Source organism: Natator depressus, chromosome 9 (genome assembly GCF_965152275.1).
Source record: "Natator depressus isolate rNatDep1 chromosome 9, rNatDep2.hap1, whole genome shotgun sequence".
In the NCBI taxonomy this organism is placed as follows: Eukaryota; Metazoa; Chordata; order Testudines; family Cheloniidae; genus Natator; species Natator depressus.
In genome coordinates this window covers 83,887,381-83,906,307 of record NC_134242.1, presented here as the reverse complement: position 1 = coordinate 83,906,307, position 18,927 = coordinate 83,887,381, and the positions used below count along the sequence as shown (strand labels likewise).

At 43.1% G+C, this 18,927-nt stretch overlaps 1 protein-coding gene across 2 annotated transcripts in view; it reads left to right on the top strand.

The window, feature by feature from the left end:
- The window catches only part of COL4A5 (collagen type IV alpha 5 chain), a 147,857-nt gene that overhangs the window by 102,567 nt on the left and 26,363 nt on the right, over nt 1–18,927 (top strand). For both annotated transcript variants that reach the window (XM_074962487.1, XM_074962488.1), the window contains 8 exons: nt 796–909; nt 7,757–7,924; nt 10,842–10,931; nt 11,864–12,013; nt 12,816–12,914; nt 14,273–14,362; nt 15,152–15,282; nt 18,621–18,747. In XM_074962487.1, the coding sequence (XP_074818588.1) occupies nt 796–909; nt 7,757–7,924; nt 10,842–10,931; nt 11,864–12,013; nt 12,816–12,914; nt 14,273–14,362; nt 15,152–15,282; nt 18,621–18,747 (969 nt within the window). The remainder of the gene's footprint in view (nt 1–795; nt 910–7,756; nt 7,925–10,841; nt 10,932–11,863; nt 12,014–12,815; nt 12,915–14,272; nt 14,363–15,151; nt 15,283–18,620; nt 18,748–18,927) is intronic.

Sequence of the window (18,927 nt, the reverse complement as noted above, 5' to 3'; positions counted from 1 at the left end):
TGGGGAAGTGTTGTTTACCGCTTCTCATAGCACAAGAATAGGGGTCACCCAACAAAATTAGTAGGCAGCAGGTTTAAAACAAACATAGGGAAGTACTTCATACAGTTCACAGTTAATCCTTGGAACTTGTTGTCGTGGGACGTTGTGAAGGCCAAAAGTATAACTGGGTTCAAAAAAGAATTTGATAAGTTCATGGAGAATATGTCCATCACTGGCTATTAGCCAAGATGATCAAGAATGCAACCCCATGCTCTGGGTGTCCCTAAACCTCCAACAGACAGAAGGTAGAACCGGATGTCGGGATGGATCACTCAGAATTGCCCTGTTCTGTTCATTTCCTCTGAAGCATCTGTTATGGGCCACTGTCAGAAACAGGATGCTGAGCTAGATGGACCATTGATATGACCCAGAGTGGCCATTCTTATGTTACATTTATCAATTTGATGCACTTTATTTTCACTTAAGCTGCTTTAATTATTTATGAACTTCTGGCATTAGCAATTGTCTGCACTGTATTGCAATATATCTCTGGTTTGCTGTATAGCAAAGGTATTTGTGAACATTTTTTTAGACTAGTGGGCTATGGCACAAGAACAAGTCTCTGGACCATCTTTCAAAAGTGGCCTCTGAAATTACATGCACAAGTGGGTTTTTGCACATCTAACTTCCACTTGCATGTGCACAGGGACCAGATTCCGATGAACAATGTGTAGACACTTCATAGATGACTTCTGAAAATGAATGTGAAAACCCTGAGATTCCTCACTGTTGAACTAAATTAGAATTTTCTTTAAGGTGACCCTGGAGCAAGCGGACCACCTGGGTTAGTGGGACCCCCAGGGTTCCCAGGAATTGGTGGTCAAGGTCCATCTGGACAACCTGGCCCTCCAGGACCTGTGGGCCCACCAGGTAAGAGTTGAGTGATTATAACTTTGGAGTTATTCCTGACCTATTGTCTGTCAGGCAGGCAGGCAGGCACACCAGCGCAGGGTGTGTACAAAAGTGCCAGTAAACAATAAATAGGAAGGGAGGGCCGGAGACTTCATGACTCTCAGTTTGGACAATACCCTTTTCATAACGTGGGCCAAGTTCTGCCTTTATATTCTGTCCCATACAAACCCGCAGAAGGCACTGCGGGTTGCACAGTGATGGACAGCTGGGAAAAATTTGGCCTGTCACATTTGTTAATGCAGCCCAAGAATGCATATCGTCAGGGTGTTGCCATTTGAGTAAACTGAAGAGCAATCAAGGATGCACAAGCCTGCCTTGGGGGTGGTGTGGAGTCATGCTGCCCCAGCAGGAACTCTAGGAAGCATTGTGCCCCACAGAGAGACAATATCTCCCAAAGCTCCTGGGGAATATATCCATTCTGCCACTCTTTAGGAGAGGCCACGTAAACTCCTCTCCTTGGCAGAGGGGAGTGGCATGTTAATCTAGCACTTCTGGGTTGCTGAGAGGGTAGACAGTATTCCTTCATTGCTATGCTGTCTTTAAAAAGACAAATTATGTGATGCCCAATTCTGGAGGTACAGTGTGCTGTCAACTGGTATTGAAGTCATTGGGTACTGTTGAGGGTGCTCTGCACCTCACAGGATCAGGCCCATAACGTTAAAGGAAATAGTTCTCTCAGCCAACATAATATTGAAAATGTGGTACTTTTATGGACCTTAAGGGTACATTATTGTACCAACCAAAATAATGTATTTGTTACTGAAGTGTGCACAGACTATATACTGGAAATTATTTCATAACCCTTAAGTGAAATAAATTGACCTACATGATTAAGTTATCAAGACAATCCTTAACTATTGAAGTAGTTTAACCAACTCGACACTTCATATTCAGTTGACAAGACCCATTTTTAAATAACTTCAATTTTATTGTGATCCAAAATTTATAAATTTGACATTTTGTGCTTTGGCCAAAAGCAAACAAAAAATGCCCTACGTAACAATACTGTTCCTCACACTACTTCCATTAAAGTTCATAAGTAGACATTCAGGGCATGATCCACTGCCAACTGACGTCCGTGGGAAGTCTTTCCATTCACTTCAATAGGCATTGAAGCATGGCCTAAATCAGCTGAAAAATGGCTTTGTTCCTAGGTATTTCAGAGTGGCTGGTCATTACTGCATCAGGTAGAAAAAGAACACACCAAGCACTAGTAGTCTGTTGTATGAATAAGAAGCTACCGGAAGAAAGGGTCACATACATTCACTTTATAAATGCACAACTGGAAACAAACTTGTTAATTTTAATTCAGTTTATGATCACTTGTGACTTCCAGGACGGCCATTGCCATCATGCTCTTCATTCAGGAAAGTTGGGAAGTTCTGGGACTCCTTGTTGGGTCCAGGTTAAATTATCAAACTAGGAGTCTTCCCATAGTACTAATGAGGAAGCATGTCTCTAGCAAAGGGAGTTTTGGTAATCTTGTATTTAAAATTACTTAATTTTTATAAAAGGATTTTCTAGTTCCAACTCTATATACTGGGAGTAGGGGGAGGAGAAGGGGTTAAAATTCTGTTCACAAAGTATTTTATTTTTGAGAGAGGTTTTTCTAAATTACTTTCACTGAATGGGATTTCCACTTCCCTAAGCCTGTGACTGCAAATGCACAGCAATAACCATAGTGAGAATGTGCTGTATGAGCTAGAGAACTTTGTTAATGCTGAAATGTTTTGAAAATATACCTAGTCTTTGCTGTACACATATAGATACTGCTACTGTATGACCACTATCCTACATTTCTGATTTGTTTTAGTGATAGCCACCCTAAGTGAAGTGCCAAAATTTGGGCTGGCATTATAGATAGTGCATGGCAGAAAACCCGTGGCCAGCAGAGGAGCAAGGGGCAGAGGTACCTGAGCATATACCTAGCTTTAAGTAAAAAGAATGAGGAGTCCTTGTGGCACCTTAAGGACTAACAAATTTATTTGAGCATAAGCTTTCGTGGGCTAAAACCTACTTCATCGGATGCATGCAGTGGAAGATACAATAGGAAGATAGATAGATAGATAGATAGATACACACAGAACATGAAAAAATGGGTGTTGCCATACCCACTATAACAAGAGTGATAAGTTAAGATGAGCTATTATCAGCAGGAGAAAAAAAACCTTTTGTCGTGATAATCAGGATGGCCCATTTCCAACAGCTGACAAGGTGTGAGTAACAGTAGGGGAAAAAATAAACATGGGGAAATAGTTTTACTGTGTGTAATGACCCATCCACTCCCAGTCTTTATTCAAGCCTAATTTAATGGTGTCCAGTTTGCAAATTAATTCCAATTCAGCAGTCTCTCATTGGAGTCTGGTTTTTTTTGTTGTAGTATTTCTCCTGCTGATAATAGCTCACCTTAACTGATCGCTCTCGTTATAGTGGGTATGGCAACACCCATTTTTTCATGTTCTCTGTGTGTGTGTGTGTATATATATATATCTTCTTACTGTATTTTCCACTGCGTGCATCCGATGAAGTGGGTTTTAGCCCACGAAAGCATATGCTCAAATAACTTTGTTAGTCTCTAAGGTGCCACAAGTACTCCTCATTCTTTTTGTTGATACAGACTAATACGGCTACCACTGAAACCTAGCTTTAAGTGTGTCAATAGTCCCACTGACTTTAAAGGGACTACTCATATGCTTAAAGTCTGGCATGTGCTTAAGCACCTTGCTCACGCAGGGAAGCTGATCTGCAGGTCCTCTGCCTGCAACCTGGTTTCAGTGCCCAGTGCTGGGGATGGAGGTGATCTGAATGACCCATGTATCAGTTCCCTGACCCATCAGTGACCTCTCTACATGCCCCCATGGCACAGACTATGCCTGGTTGTAGTAGGGAGTTTGTTAGACACACAGAGCAACACTGCTTTTTAAGTGTGTGAAATGTGTGTCTTTTTGGATGTCCATTATACCTGTTTCCAGGTGCTAGGCAGAGTTTGACTCCATGTGGTTGCTGATTAGCTCTTGGGAAAAGAAGTGCTTTGTGGTCTAAGTAAAACAAATATACCTGTCTCAATGGATCAATATGGCTAATTTTTCATTGTAGCTCTATGTTAAAGATCAGTGTGCCTACTAACAGCATGACAACACTGAAACGTAGTGCATGAACGTAGTGCATGACTGAGGCTTTAAGTAAACCATCTATTTTAATCCTATAGGTGCTGCTACTTGTCTGGTGCAATGTGCATGTTGCCTCCCCCATCCCTCATTCCTGTGTCCCACTGAGTCAGAATAGTCTACTCCTTTTTGTTATAGTAGATTAACTTTCTTGGGATTCTGGTTTTCAGGGGAATTGCAACAATCTTAAGTATTTCTTTGTTCAGCTTTTCCTTTCTATGCACCACCATTTATTTAAACAGTTTGCAGTGTCTGTATATTTTGTTCTTACAGAACAAGCTACTCCAGTGTTTATTCCGTAGCATATTTTAGTACAATTCTGATCCAGTCGAACACATTTGAGAAGCAGAAGGGGAAAAATGGGAATGTTATCACAGATTCAAAGACATGTTGATTTTACTCCAGGTTCACCTATCAAGAAATATTGAAAGTATTTGTCCTCTTACCAGGTTATATACTTCCTTCATAGTTTATTTTGTTTGCTGATGGAGTCCCCAAAGACATTGGAGCGTGGGCCATACCTTCTGGGGCTTTGTTTTTCCCCTACAGGAGAACAATTCCACTCACAATACTCTAATTTATTATACATATTTATATATTTTATTATGTTTGTTATGGTAGGAACCAAAGGGTAATTGATCAGTGCAAGCAGATAGGCACATTTTTCTTTGTGAGTTATAGACGTCTGATTTACCTCTAGTCTGTAGAGCAGGGGTCTCAAACTCAATTTACCTTAGGGCCAGTGCCAGTCCTCAAATCCTCCCTGTGGGCCAATAATGTCACTCAAGCCACCAAGAACCCGCCCCACAAAACTCCGCCCCCCCAACCTGCCTAAGGCTCTGAGAGGGAGTTTGGGTGGGGGAGGAGGTCTGAGGTAGGGGATTAGGGTGCAGGCTCTGGGAGGGAGTTTGGGTGCCGAAGGGGTGAGAGGTTGGGCTCTGGGAGGGAGTTTGGGTGGTGGAGGGGGTCTGTGGTGCAGGTTCTGGGATGGAGTTTGGGTGCTGGGTGCAGGCTCGGGGGTGGGGGTGCAGGAGGAGAGGGTGGGGGTGCAGGAGGAGGGGGTGGGGTTGCAGGCTCTGGGACGGAGGAGGGGGGAGGGGTGCAGGCTCTGGGAGAGAGTTTGGGGGCAGGAGGGGGGTGTGTGGGAAGGGGGGGTGCAGACTCTGGGAGGGAGTTTGGAGGCTGGGGGTGTGGGGAGGGGGTGCAAGCTCTTGGAGGGAGTTTGGGGGGGGGTGCATGGGAAGGGGGAGAGGGTGCAGGCTCTGGAAGGGGGTCAGGGGGTGCAGTGCTTACCTGGGGCTCCAAGGCAGGGTGGGCTGGGAGGCCTCTGTGCGCTGCTTCCCCCAGGGATCACCGCGGCAGTTTCCCATTGGCCACAGGGGCACTTGGGGTGGGGGCAGCGCACGGAGGCACAGCCCCTCCCTGGGGCCGCAGGGAGGGGCCGGCAGCCACATGGAGCGAGTGCACAGGAAGCCACTCAGCTCCACTGCACTGCTGGTGATGGGCGGGGCCCCAAGTAGTTTTAAATCGCCCGGGGAACGTGCAGCGGGGGAGCACCCGGGGGGCGGCAGGTGGGGCCAAGGGAGAGACTCGGCCCCAAAATTGCTGTAGTCCCATGGGCCACATTGGGGAGGTTTTCGGGCCGCAGATGGCCCGTTGGCCGGAACTTTGAAGACCCCTGCTGCAGAATGAGAGTCTCTAAATCACTCTTGAATCTTTGTACAGTGGCAGCGCAAAGCACTATCAGCTGAAGCATTGGGCTGTCCTACACTACTTGTTTTTTATTGTTCCTGACACTGAATGTGTCAAAACTATCTCCATAAGAGAGATTACAGAAGAGGCTCCTAACTAGTGCATTGTATTGTCTTCAAACAAACTTGAGACAATGGGGAAATATTATTTCATATACTATAATACACAACAGAAAAATAATTCATGTAGCACCACATCTTACTAAGCTCTCCAGCAGCTTTATAAAGAGCCATCAATATAGTAACAGTCTGCAAAAGCAATAGGCGGCTAAGCATTCCCAATAAGGGATTCAGTTTTTCTTTATAAATTGGAAGCATCTTTCAAAAATCCCTTTTGGAGGGATCCTCAGAAAGATGGTGCTCAACAGCCAAATATCAACCACAGAGTAGGGCGCACACAGGTGTCAGTGCGATGAACAGGCCAGCATCTAATGGCTGTGTTGGTGCAGGCAATGTAAAAAGATGGCATAAGAGGAGATCTTGGACCATTTCCAAAAGCTTGCTAGGTTAGGAGACAGGAACACAGTCCAATGTTTTGTTTTGTTTTATTTTTTTTTTGCAAGATTGCACTGTAGTAGTTAAAAAAAACTTTCAGTCAGTTACTTCTCTCTGTGCAGAATGGTGGCTGCTGTTGAAAAATGCCTATAATGAAATTTACTTACAAACCAGTTTCTTGTAGCTGTAATACTGTTATATACTTTGTAGTTAGACCTATGCTCAGTAACTTTAGTATAGATTTTTGTTCTAATCTGTATGTGCATAATTTTGTTTCCTAACCTAATGACTCTCTTGCAACTCATTACTTTTCCCTGTGCCTCAACTTCCTGATGAATGCTAATTCGTTGGCTTTTGAACCTCAGGTCCACCAGGTACTGTGATTTCTTCACCAAAGCCACCTTCTTTTTGTCTTAAATTAAGATTATTAGTTTATTTAAACTACATTTCAAGAGTGAAAGTCACCACTTAACTCAACCTGTGCAATCCCATTGAAGGGAGTGGAGTTGTGCCTCCCTACTATGACTGATGCCTTTGGCTCAGTCTCACTAATATTAAGCAATGTTACTTCTGTTTTTTAAACAGTTCCCATTGAGGCATATTTTTAATTTAGACAAACTTGATGAAACACAGAACTTGGCTGTCCTTTGAAAATTAATGCCCATTTGAGGTTATCTTATAACCTAATAGTGTGGGCCTCCTCCATGCAATTCAACTGGGATTTCATTTCACCTGAAGCCAGGATTTTGCATTTGTGCTGTATATAGGAATTATTAGGCTGAACCATGAAATAAAAACAAGACTTTGTTAAAATAAATAGTCACCCTGATATTAAAAAGAGCACTTAATTTTTTTTTCTGTGGAAAAAATGCATTTGTGCATTTAATGGATCAAATTGTGGGAAATTTAATCTTCTGCACAGATAATTTGTGAGGAGAATTTGTGTCTTTAACTCCTACTTTAGTCATACAATTGAATAAATACCAAAAACAAAATACGGGGTCACCAAGGGTTATATGTAATGGGCTGCTGACAAACTTTTAGCATCGCCTTATGAAAAATGTAGACTTTAATACTCTAGTTTTGCAGCAGGGCAATTGGACCCCAATCCTGCAAGCTCATATATATGTGACCCCTGAGCCTGCACAAAGCCCCACTGAAATGAATTAAGTCTGCCTGCTTGGATCCCATTGCAGGATCAAGGCTTTGGAAGTCAAAACATTTACCTGTTGTGGGAGTTCCATCAAGGTATTATGGCAATGTGCTGCCAGTAAAGAGTAGCTATTCCATTACTACTACCATCCCCAAACACACACACACACATACACACACACACACCCCTCAACCATGCCCGATTTCTTGCTTAAAGGATGGTGTTTTAATAATGTCTAGGATTACAAGGAGTTCCAGGTGAGAAAGGAGATCCTGGCCCTCCTGGATTCGACATCCCTGGTCCACCTGGTGACAGAGGCAGTCCGGGATTTCCAGGAACACCCGGTCTCATTGGGCCTCCAGGCTCACCAGGACCACCAGGACGAGATGGAATATCAGGATTTCCAGGTAAATTCAAACATGCCAGAAGAGCATTGTTACCTGTAGGCATATACAGAGGGCTGTAATCACGTGTGTGTTCTCCACTGTTTGGGCATGCTATCAGCCTTAGTGAGAGATGTCATTGAACTTGGGCTTGCTTACTGTACCTTGCAGATGACTGAAAAGCAGTTTATCCATGGGCGCCCCATGAGATCCTTCATTGCAATAAATCTGAATTAGGGACAAACCCCAGTCTCTAATATTGGATGCACATTTCAGAGTCCCCTAGGAATTTTGGAGGGAGATTGGATCCAGGGCTGTTTTGGTGAGGAAGCATCTCTAATTGTAATATCCATTGTCTGTCCATCCCCTCCCAATGCAGGGCTTTGCAGTAGTCACTGTGTGTTACAGTCTAAGCATTATAGGTGGGATTTACCACTATAGCGCTCAGGCCTAACTCTACTCCTATTAAAGTCAGTGCTAAAACTCCTGTTCACTTCAGCATCAGCAGGTAAGCAAATGCTGAGCACTTTTGCAAATCCCACCCTAAAACCATGTTTACCACTTTCTTTCTATTGTAATGTTATAGAGATGTTTAAATCTGCTTTGAGGTCATATTTTGAGTGTGAAGTTTGGTAGGTAGGTAAGTATTTATGCATATTATTTAAATAATAAGCATCATTATTAAAGGGACTAAAGATTATTTAGGTAAATTAGGTGTATTCAAGTTGGCAAAGCCTGATGAAATTCACCCTAGACTACTTAAGTAACTAGCTGAAACAATCTCGGAATCATGAACTTGTGAAGGATGGGTGAGGCCCTAGAGGACCGTAGAAGAGCAAACATAGTACCTGCAGCTGGCCCACATGATCACAGCACCACTCTGGTTTGGCACGTCTGCCCCTCCATCTCTGTCTATGGAGAGGCAGACTTGCCAAACCTGAGTGGCACTGTGACCGTGGGGACCAGGTCTCCATGCTGAAGCTGGGAGCCAGGCCCAGCCCTTCCAGCCAGGAGCTGCTGCGTGGTGAGTGTAATGTGTGTTCGTTCTCCAGCCCTCGCTTCACACACACACATGCCCCCGCTCTTCCCTCTTTCCATCCCACATGGTGGTTTTCCTGTACCTCTGCTGTGAAATTAATTAAAAATTTCTGCAATAAAATCATAGCCCTAGTAGTAATAGTTTACATGGATTTGTCAAGAACAAATCCTGCCAAACCAACCTAATTTGCTCCTTTGACAGGGTTACTTGCCTGGTGGATATGGGGGAAGAAGTAAATGTGATATCTTTATTTTAGTAAGGCTTTTGACATAGTCTATAAGCAAACTGGCAAAATGTGGTCTAAATGAAATTACTATAAGGAGGGTGCATAACTGGTTGAAAGATCATATTGAGGGTAATTATCAATGGTTTGCTATCAAACTGGGAGAGCATAGCTAGTGGGGTCCTACAAGGGCTTGTCCTGTGTTTGGAACTATTCAACATTTTCTTTAATGACTTGGATAATGGAGTGGAGGACATGCTTATAAAATTTGCAGATGACACCAAGCTGGAAGGGGTTGCAAGCACTTTGGAGAACAGGATTAGAATTCAAAATGACCTTGAAAAATTGGGAGAAATGATCTGAAATCAACAAGATGGAATTCAGTAAAGATAAGTGTAAAGTACTACACATAGGAAGGAAAAATCAAATGCACAAATACAAAATATGGAATAACTGACTAGGCAGTAGTACTGCTAAAAAGGATCTGGGGGTTATAATGGGTTACAAATTGAATCCAAGTCAATAATGTGATGCAGTTGCAAAAAAGGCTAAAACCGTGTTGGGTTGTATTAACAGAAGTGTAATAGGTAAGATATGGGAGGTAATTGTTTTGCTCTACTAGGTACTGGAGAGGCCTCCACTTGGAATATTGTGTCCAGTTTTGGGTGCCACACTTTAGAAAAGATGTAGAGAAACTGGAGAGAGGCCAGAGGAGAGCAGTAAAAATTATAAAAGGTTTAGAAAATCTGACCTATGAGGAAAGACTCATTTTTTTTTAATATGTTTAGTCTGGAGAAAAGAAGAATGAAATAGAATCTAACAACACTCTTCAAATATGGTAAGGGCTGTTGTAAAGAGGACAGTGATCAATTGTTCTCCATGTCCACTGCAGATAGGACAAGAAGTAGAGGGCTTTAATCTGCAGCAAGGGAGATTTGGGTTAGATATGAGGGGAAATGTTCTAACTATATAAGCATAGCTAAGTTCTGGAACAGGCTTCTAAGGGAGGTTGTAGAATCCCTGTCCCTGGAGGTTTTTAAGAGCAGTTTGGACAAGCACCTGGTAGGCCTGGTCTGTAGGTGTACTTGGTCCTTCCTCAACCTAGGAGGCTGAACTTGATGACTTCTCTGTGATTTTTCAGTATTTCTGTTTTACTGCAAAAGGATCTGACTCCACACAATGAAAGCAATTATATTCCAAGAAATAGACGGTTTCGTTCTCCCCAGTTGTGCTTGCGTATTTATAATTACCTCTTTGACTTTCAGTAAATAACACTTTAAATTTAAAATAAATAACTCTCCTTCATGAAATATTTTATACAGGAAGCGGATTTATATGGCTTATAAGAAACAAACACACACCACTCTCTGCAAGAATTAATAATGGAAAAGCCTGCACCACATTCAAGTATAATTATTCTAGGAAGTTATTTTTCTATATGAGCCTGATCGTCAGAAGGGCTAAGCACTGTAACACCCATTGAAACCACTGGGATTTACATGGGCTCAGTCTCTCACTGGATCTGGCCCTTTATATTTTAGGTATAAAATGAGAATTACTCAAGTTAGCAGACTTTGATGTACAGGGTTAATACCATAGGAATGAAGACAGGTGAAAGTTAAGTACTGATTGCTTTGGGGTTTTTGTTCAGAATGACACTGGTGGTTCAATGCATCTAGGTGCCAAAGGTGAGATGGGTGTGATGGGAGCTCCAGGTCCACAAGGCCCTCCTGGAACTCCTGGCAGAAATGGCCTTCCTGGTCCTAAAGGTAACATTTGTCTGACTATTTTCAATGCAGAGAATTTAACACTGCTTATCCTTCAAAGTTGTTGGGAGCAGCTTCTGATGTATTCTTGGTTTTGTTGGGGAGTTACATACCATAAATCAGTTCAGAATTTCATTGCTAAGGTTGGGTTGGGTTATCTTTCTGACTTTGGTATTCACAGGTACTTTGTTTAAAGCAGTAGTAAGCTATCCATGTGACATGTTGGAAGGGGCATTCTGAGGCTTTAGCTGTTTCATCTTTGAGATCCTTGGATTGAAGACATTAAAGAAATGCAAATGATGATAAAGATAATACTTGTTAAAGTCTGTTTCAGACAGTGTAAAAGATGGACTGATGGCTTTGCGTCGTCAGGCCTTCCAGAGCTGGCTTTATGCAGCATGAATGAAATTCACTCCCTCCACATAAAGCCCACATAATCTGGCTGTATGCAGGTGAATTTTGTGAGTTTGGTACGTAAAATCCATCAATCTCCCTCTGCACCAGGCGGCCAGCAGACTCGCAAACACTGTTCCTGCTTTGCGATCTATTGATTGAAAGCTCTATGTAACAGTTGGATAGAGGTGGTATTATTACTTTTATTTATTAATGTCGGGTGTGCAATGTGTTGGGGCTTCTGGATCTTTGCTTTGTTATACAGCTATCTGTTCCCTCTGTGATGGCCTATTCAAGGCATACAGTCCTTTTCCACATGTAGGCACCCTTATGCAACCATTCCATCTATTGCCCCTCACTCAGCCCCCTGCGTGGTGTAAGGTGGTGTGGACAGCCTTGCAGGAGCTAACTACCCACTGGGTGAATTTCACTACTTGTGAATAGATCCTGGAGGCCAACCATAGCAGAGTGTGATAGAAACATAACTGATGTTAGCCACCCTAAAGATTACACTTTCCTTTTGCTGTCTGTACGTCCTGTAGGCAGTGATGGTTTACCAGGTCAGCCAGGACCTTCTGGACTGGCAGGGCAGAAAGGCACCAAAGGTGAAACAGGCCTGCCAGGTCCCCCTGGACAAGTTGATCCAAGCCAGCTGGGATCAAAAGGAGAGAAAGGCGAGCCAGGCATTCCAGGTGAGGAATTCCATGCATGGGCTGGTTTCCTACAGGTGATGGTGAACCGAGATGGATTCAGTTATAATCAGTTAGTCCTTCGCTGCAAGGAAAACTTAAACTGGATGGGGTCATGGGTCTCTCTTCTTTTTCTTCTCTTGAAGAGAAGGTTTAAAGTGACTACTGTATTTGAGTGTGACTGAGTTATTCCATATAGTCGGTTGCAGTGTCCTTACTAGTAAACTCTTCTTATTGTGTAACATTTATATCAGAGAAGCATCCTAATGCCCTGGCCAGGATTTGGAGCCTCATTGTGGTAGGTGCTGTGCATCCCTGCCTTGAAGTGCTTGCAGTCTAAGAGTAAAGTCAAAACCACTTGGAAAAGTAGCCCAAATGCAGATACACAGATTAGAATAAACATGTAGGCTGAACCTATCCCATCCTATTCATGGGAGTAACCAGTGCATCAAAATGATCTATTATTGCCATCTATTTAACAAAACTAATCTGCTGTTCTAGGCCCCAAGGCAGACCTGGGGCTTTCTGTCAGTATGGCTGTGAAGCATATTGTCAATGGCTGATGTCAGGAAGCTTGTATTGCCTCTCCCTACACTGTGTTGTTTCTGTTCTGTAGATATTCATCCAGGGTCTTCAGGAACACTGACTTGTGTTCTATGGTACCGTCTCTCGAGTTAGCTTATATGGAGATTTGCACCTGATAAGAGAGAATCCTTACTTGGCATTTTATTCATATATGAGGAAATTTGCTCCTTTGATATAAAAATAAAAAAGCAGTAATTAAGTTTTGTCTTTTTCCTTAAAGGTATTTCTGGAGTATCAGGCCAGAAAGGTTATCAAGGTCTTCCAGGTGACCCAGGGCCACCTGGATTCAATGGGCAACCAGGTGCACCAGGATTGTCAGGTAAGGTAGAAAACCCTGCCCATGTACAGTCTTTGTAATGAATGACTTGGATTGTAAAAATGCACATGCAGTTGGTTTTGTGGCAGCAAAATATGGTTGTAAACCATATTTAGGGAACCTTCGATCCACTGTATCGTGGTGTATGCATAAGAGGTCTAGTCAGGTGCCTGGTGAGTCTGCTTATCACTGACAAGCGCAATTCAAGAGCGACACAACTTGTTATAAATTTCACAGATCCATGTATTGTCTCAGTGGCAGTCCAAGATTACAGCATGCTGCTTTCTTCTTTCTCACTTTGCTTCCATCCTCTGAATCAAAGCCACTTCGTGCTGAGCTGCACCCAGTGCCAGGTATTCGCTCCAGATTCAACTGGATTCTGCATTCTCCTCCCAGCTTTCTTCATTGATGTTGAATGACTTCGTCATTTTTACTCACATCGTAGTACCATCATAAAGGGCAACCCCACTTTCTAGATCTAAATATCTGCAGACTTTGGAGAACTTGGGATCCCTATCCAAATTGTGGATTTGTTACTCCTAGTAAAATACTAGGCATACCTGAATGCAATTTTTGAGCTGTTGATCTGGTTGAAGTTTGGGATTGCCATTGGGGTAGCTGGAAACGAGCTTGCTGCTTAGAGCAACCTGATTGGAGGAGTTGTAAGTAGCCTTGACTGACCTACTTAGTCAACATATCCCTACATCATTAGTCCTTACCTCTACAGTTAGCAACAGACCAAACAGAAGTCTTGGGGAGGCTAGCTGGAAGTCATATGTATGCTTTTAGCTACTACATGGATCAAAAAACTTACTTCACGGTATTTATTCTGCTGCATCTGAAGCCTCTATGTTTTTTGTTCAGTATTTCTCTACCAGCATTGCCTGGTTGCAAGTCTTGCTCTAGGTGTCATATGGGATTTTATGCAGTCTTTCAGACAGTCAGGACCCACACCAGTTCAGGCTTTATCAGTCGAATCCATGGGCTTAAACTCCACGGGAAACTAAAGAACAGCCATTGCAGATTAAGGAGTCACCAGGAGAATGTGCTCTTTATGTGAAGCACTGCTTAAGAAACTAGCAGCCACATTCTGTGCTAGTTGGTTTCAGATGGTTCCCAAGTTGTAGTTGTATGTGCAGTCCATTTTTACTCAGGGAGGAAAGGCATAGCTAACTGCATCAAGGTCTGCAGCTAAAAGAAAAGGTTTAAATCTTCAGTGCAGATTGGGAAAAAAGGTATCTCAGGGAAGCTGGGCACCCAAAGAAACCCCAAATTAGAAGATGGCCATATTCATGTGAGTAATCACTGTCTCAAAATGATTTGTCATTGCCATCTGTTAACTAAAGTAACCTACTTTCTAGGCCCCAAGGGAGAGCCAGGGCTTCCTGGGCAGTCAGGACCAGCAGGACCTCCAGGACAAAAAGGTGCCATGGGAGAGACGGGGCTTCCAGGTTAGTTACCAAAAGGCATTGGTCCTGTCAGTACGTTTCATCTCTGCGGAGCAGAGGCAGATTTGCATGTGTAATGTGTATATGAATGTAAATATATGTAAAGTAGTATGCATATACTTATGTGAAGAGTACAGAGAGAATATATGGTAAACGCCTTGGCATAGAAGATTCAGACTTGTATAATAAAATACTTAACACAGTACATTCATTTTAAAGTACTACAGATAAAAGCTGGACGGCTGTGTTTCTATTGTAGCTTTCATGTGTAGTTCATCTGAGACCACAAATCTGTCTAAGAATCTTATTACAATTTTTATTGGGCCTGGTCTCTCGTTTTTCAGATTCCACCCAACAAAACAGTTTAGAAATGAAAAGGACTCTGTGGACTAGCCCATCAGAGGGAAAATAAGATGGGTTATTTGTTCAAAAGGAAATAGATACAGTAATTCAGTTACTTTGGAAGATGTGTTGGGACAACAACACCAATATTTGGGGGGTTATAGTAGTAATTGGTTGCTATTTACTATCAAGGGCCTCTTGGTTTTACCAGAGTTTAAAAATATACACACACAGGCAATATTTATATGCTTGTGCATTCTGTAAAATTCTTCCCCACGTATGAGAAATATGCTGAAGCCCTGAGAGATTTTAGCTGTTTGTTTATTTTTGATTAAAAAAATAAGTCTGAACAGTCATTCAACTCTTCATTAGTCCTTTCTGGTCAGTTTACAATTTGACTGACTGCTCTGAAGCTGCTGCAAAACCATTATGTTTTGATATTTTGGACAGGTATCCCAGGTATTAAAGGCTTTCAAGGCATAGCAGGACGTCCTGGCCAGCCTGGCCCTCCAGGATTTCCAGGATTAAAGGGGGAGAAAGGCAACCCAGGTCTTTCAGATATTGGAATCCCTGGTCCTAAGGTATATTTCAAAGTCCTTCCATAGAAGGCGCTGTGGGTGAATGATATTTCTGTGTTAAAGTGTGTTCATTTTTTTTATGTGAAGAGAAAGACACACTGGGATTCAGTGTTTTTAGGATTAAAATAAAGATTCATTTTAAAGGAAAAACAGGTTTTTTGAAAATCTGCATAAAACTCACTTCCCCTGCAGCCAGTGGCAGCACTGGCTTTCCTCATAAAAGTCTTTCTTTATTAAGAATTGTTTAACAGAGGGCCGTCTACTGAGAGAAGCATCTGTGATGTCCGTTTCCATTGGTAGAGAGTAATATTTTAAAGCAATTGGAACAGCTGGAGAAACCCCGATCTGTGGTGGTATTAGCACTTGGCAGAAAGTTGCATATGAGACTATCCTAGTTATAAGAAAAGGAGGACTTGTGGCACCTTAGAGACTAACCAATTTATTTGAGCATAAGCTTTCGTGAGCTACAGCTCACTTCATCGGATGCATTCAGTGGAAATTCAGTGTATCCACTGAATGCATCCGATGAAGTGAGCTGTAGCTCATGAAAGCTTATGCTCAAATAAATTGGTTAGTCTCTAAGGTGCCACAAGTCCTCCTTTTCTTTTTGCGAATACAGACTAACACGGCTGCTATTCTAAAACCTATCCTAGTTATGGCTCACTTAAGATTCCCTATAGGTTGTCATTATGTCACTGTTATAATTGGTGACATCATGACAACCTATAGGGAGTAGTAGAATGAACTGCTCCATTCCAATCTCAAGTAGCCACAATTCATTCTTGAAAAATGGTGACTACAATGCGCAGAGGTACCATTTTGAGACGCATCCACAGGGAAGACGCAACTAAAAGGTCACAGTTGCTGCTGCCAAAAACTAAAGCCCGGAAAAAGATATTGGTGCCCAGATTTTTAAACATTTGCTACGTAAGTGACCAGACTTTATAAAAAAGGTAAGCGCCTAGCAGCTGTCACTGGGAGCCTTATGACTAATCTTGAGACAGTCTATTTAGCAAAACCAATCCTTAGATAAAATATCACACACTTCTGTATTTTTCTTCCTTCTACAATGTCCAAGATAACTGCATGGCAACAGAATCTTGGCTTCTTAAAAGATTCTGTTGCTTCTTTTCCACATGATGACATAATCCTGTTTGACCTCACAGTTGTTGCTGTGAAAATGATTTTGATGTTTTAGGGAATTATAGGGTGACAAGGTGGGTGAGGTAATATTTTTTCCATTGGTGAGAGACAACCTCTCGAGCTTACACAGAGCTCTTCCTCAGGTCTGGGAAATGTCTGGGGAATTATGGCACTTGGGCAAGGAATAAGAACAAGAAGCAGAAGTATGTGTGAACTGCACTGATAAAATAACTAGTAGGGATAGAACTTATAAAAATATCTCATTGACTTAGCAAGGTATCTGATTGGAATGTTAAAACTAAGGGGGGCCAAATTTATTTTTTGGTGTAACGATTGGTAACCAGGATAAACGTGGCCAAAGATCTCCTACCTGGACTTGTCTTGTTGCCAATGATCGCATAAATGTTTATTTGTAACTTAGAATGAAACTTAGTTCATCTCTTAGTTTTAAAAGCATGAGTTGGTAGTATTCCACTCCTTAAACCTGTGCTTATACTATAGGAGCAGATCTGAACAGTTTCTAGCTCCAATTTGAGGAATATGAAGTGTTTGCTTAAAATATATTAGTAGCTCAGTAACACCTACTAGGAAGAGTTGACATTTTATTTATGACTGAGATTTTCAGAGCCACCTGTGGGATTTGAATGCCCAGTTCCCATTTTCATGACATCTAGTAAAGCCTAATGACTGAACAGAAATCTGTAGTTAGTGGAGAGCACTGGAATGCAATGGGGTGTACAGGTATGAATCTATTTGTGTAAAAAATGTGACAATCTCAACCTTTACTACTGGTGATGATGCATGAGCCAGAAAGAAAACAGTGTTTTTACTTTCAGAGTTGTGGTTCCAGAGCTGACAAGTTAGGACAATACTCTGTGCTTGTAAACTGAACAGGTTTTACATGGCATTACTGAGATGCAATTAGGGTGACCAGATGTCCCGATTTCATAGGGACAGTCACGATTTTTGGGTCTTTTTCTTATATAGGCTCCTATTACCCCCAACCCCATCCCAATTTTTCACACTTGCTGTCTGGTCACCCTAGATCAGAGGTGGGCAAACTGCGGCCCACGGCCAACATCTGGCATGCGGGACCCTCCTGCCCAGCCCCTGAGCTCCTGGCCCGGGAGGCTAGCCTCTGGCCCCTCCCCTGGTCTTTCCCCCTCCCCCACAGCCTCAGCTCACTGCGCTGCCAGCGCAATGCTCTGGGCAGTGGGGCTGTGAGCTCCTGGGGCAGCACAGCTGCAGAGCCGGGCCCAACCCGGTGCTCTGTGCTGCGCGGCGCGTGGCTGGCTCCAGCTGGGCAGCACGGCTGTAGCGCCGCCAGCCACGGGTGCTCCAGGCAGTGCGGCAAGGGGGCAGGAGGCAGGTGGGGTTGGATAGAGGGCAGGGGAGTTTGGGGTGGTGGTCAGGGGGTGGGGATGTGGATAGGGATCGGGGTGGTCAGAGGGCAGGGAACAGAGGGGTTGAATGGGGTCAGGGATCCTGGGGGGGCAGTCAGGAAGGAGATGGGGGATTGGATGGAGCATCAGGGGGAAGGCAGGAGCAGGCAGGGGGCAGTCAGGGAGCAGGGGGTGGTGGATGGGGCAGGAATCCCAGGGGGGCCATCAGGGGAGAGGGAACAGGAGGGGTTGGATGGGGTGGGGCCATCAGGGGGCGAGAAGCAGGGCGGGTTGGATAGAGGTCGGGGGCTGGGCCGCGCCTGGCTGTTGGGGAGGCACAGTCTCCCCTAACTGGCCCTCCATACAATTTTGGAAACCCGATGTGGCCCTCAGGCCAAAAAGTTTGCCCACTCCTGCCCTAGATGCAATATACCTGGGCTCCCACAATGCTATTTTTACAGTTGTATGTTTAAAATTGTTAAAAAAAAAATCTCTCCATGTATAACTAAAAGAAAGTAAACCCTCCAACTTTTTGCAATGCCAAAGAACAAACTTTGGGGAAAGGCTCTGGGGAATGCTATACAAACAAATTGTAGTGGCCACCATTAAAATCTTTACAATTGCCATTTTCAAGTAATAAACGTTACCAAGGTAGTTCCAGCACTAAGCATTGGTTAACATTAAGTTAGGCAAAAAGAAAAACTGTGAAGATTTTTAATGATATTCACTGGTGTCTGATGTCAAGAACAGGAACATGCAAAAAGAATTAAATGAAATGAATATGAATGGATCTAATTTTTGCCTAATATTTTCCAGGGTGACACTGGTTTCCCTGGATACCCAGGTAACCCTGGCAGCAAAGGTACACCTGGAAATCCTGGTTTGGCTGGATTACCTGGTAATCCAGGTGCAAAAGGAGAAGCAGGCCTTCCTGGATTCCCAGGTAATTTTACTTGGAATTTTCACTGGAATTTCCTGTCTTTCGCTCAGACTCTCATGTTTTGACTTCCATATCCAAAAGCAGGTAATTTGAATGGTGGCAGGCTGCAATTGCTCAGGGTTCTTACCGTGGAGCCAGTTCATGTAATGCTTCTGGAATCATCACTGCAAAGGAATAGAGATA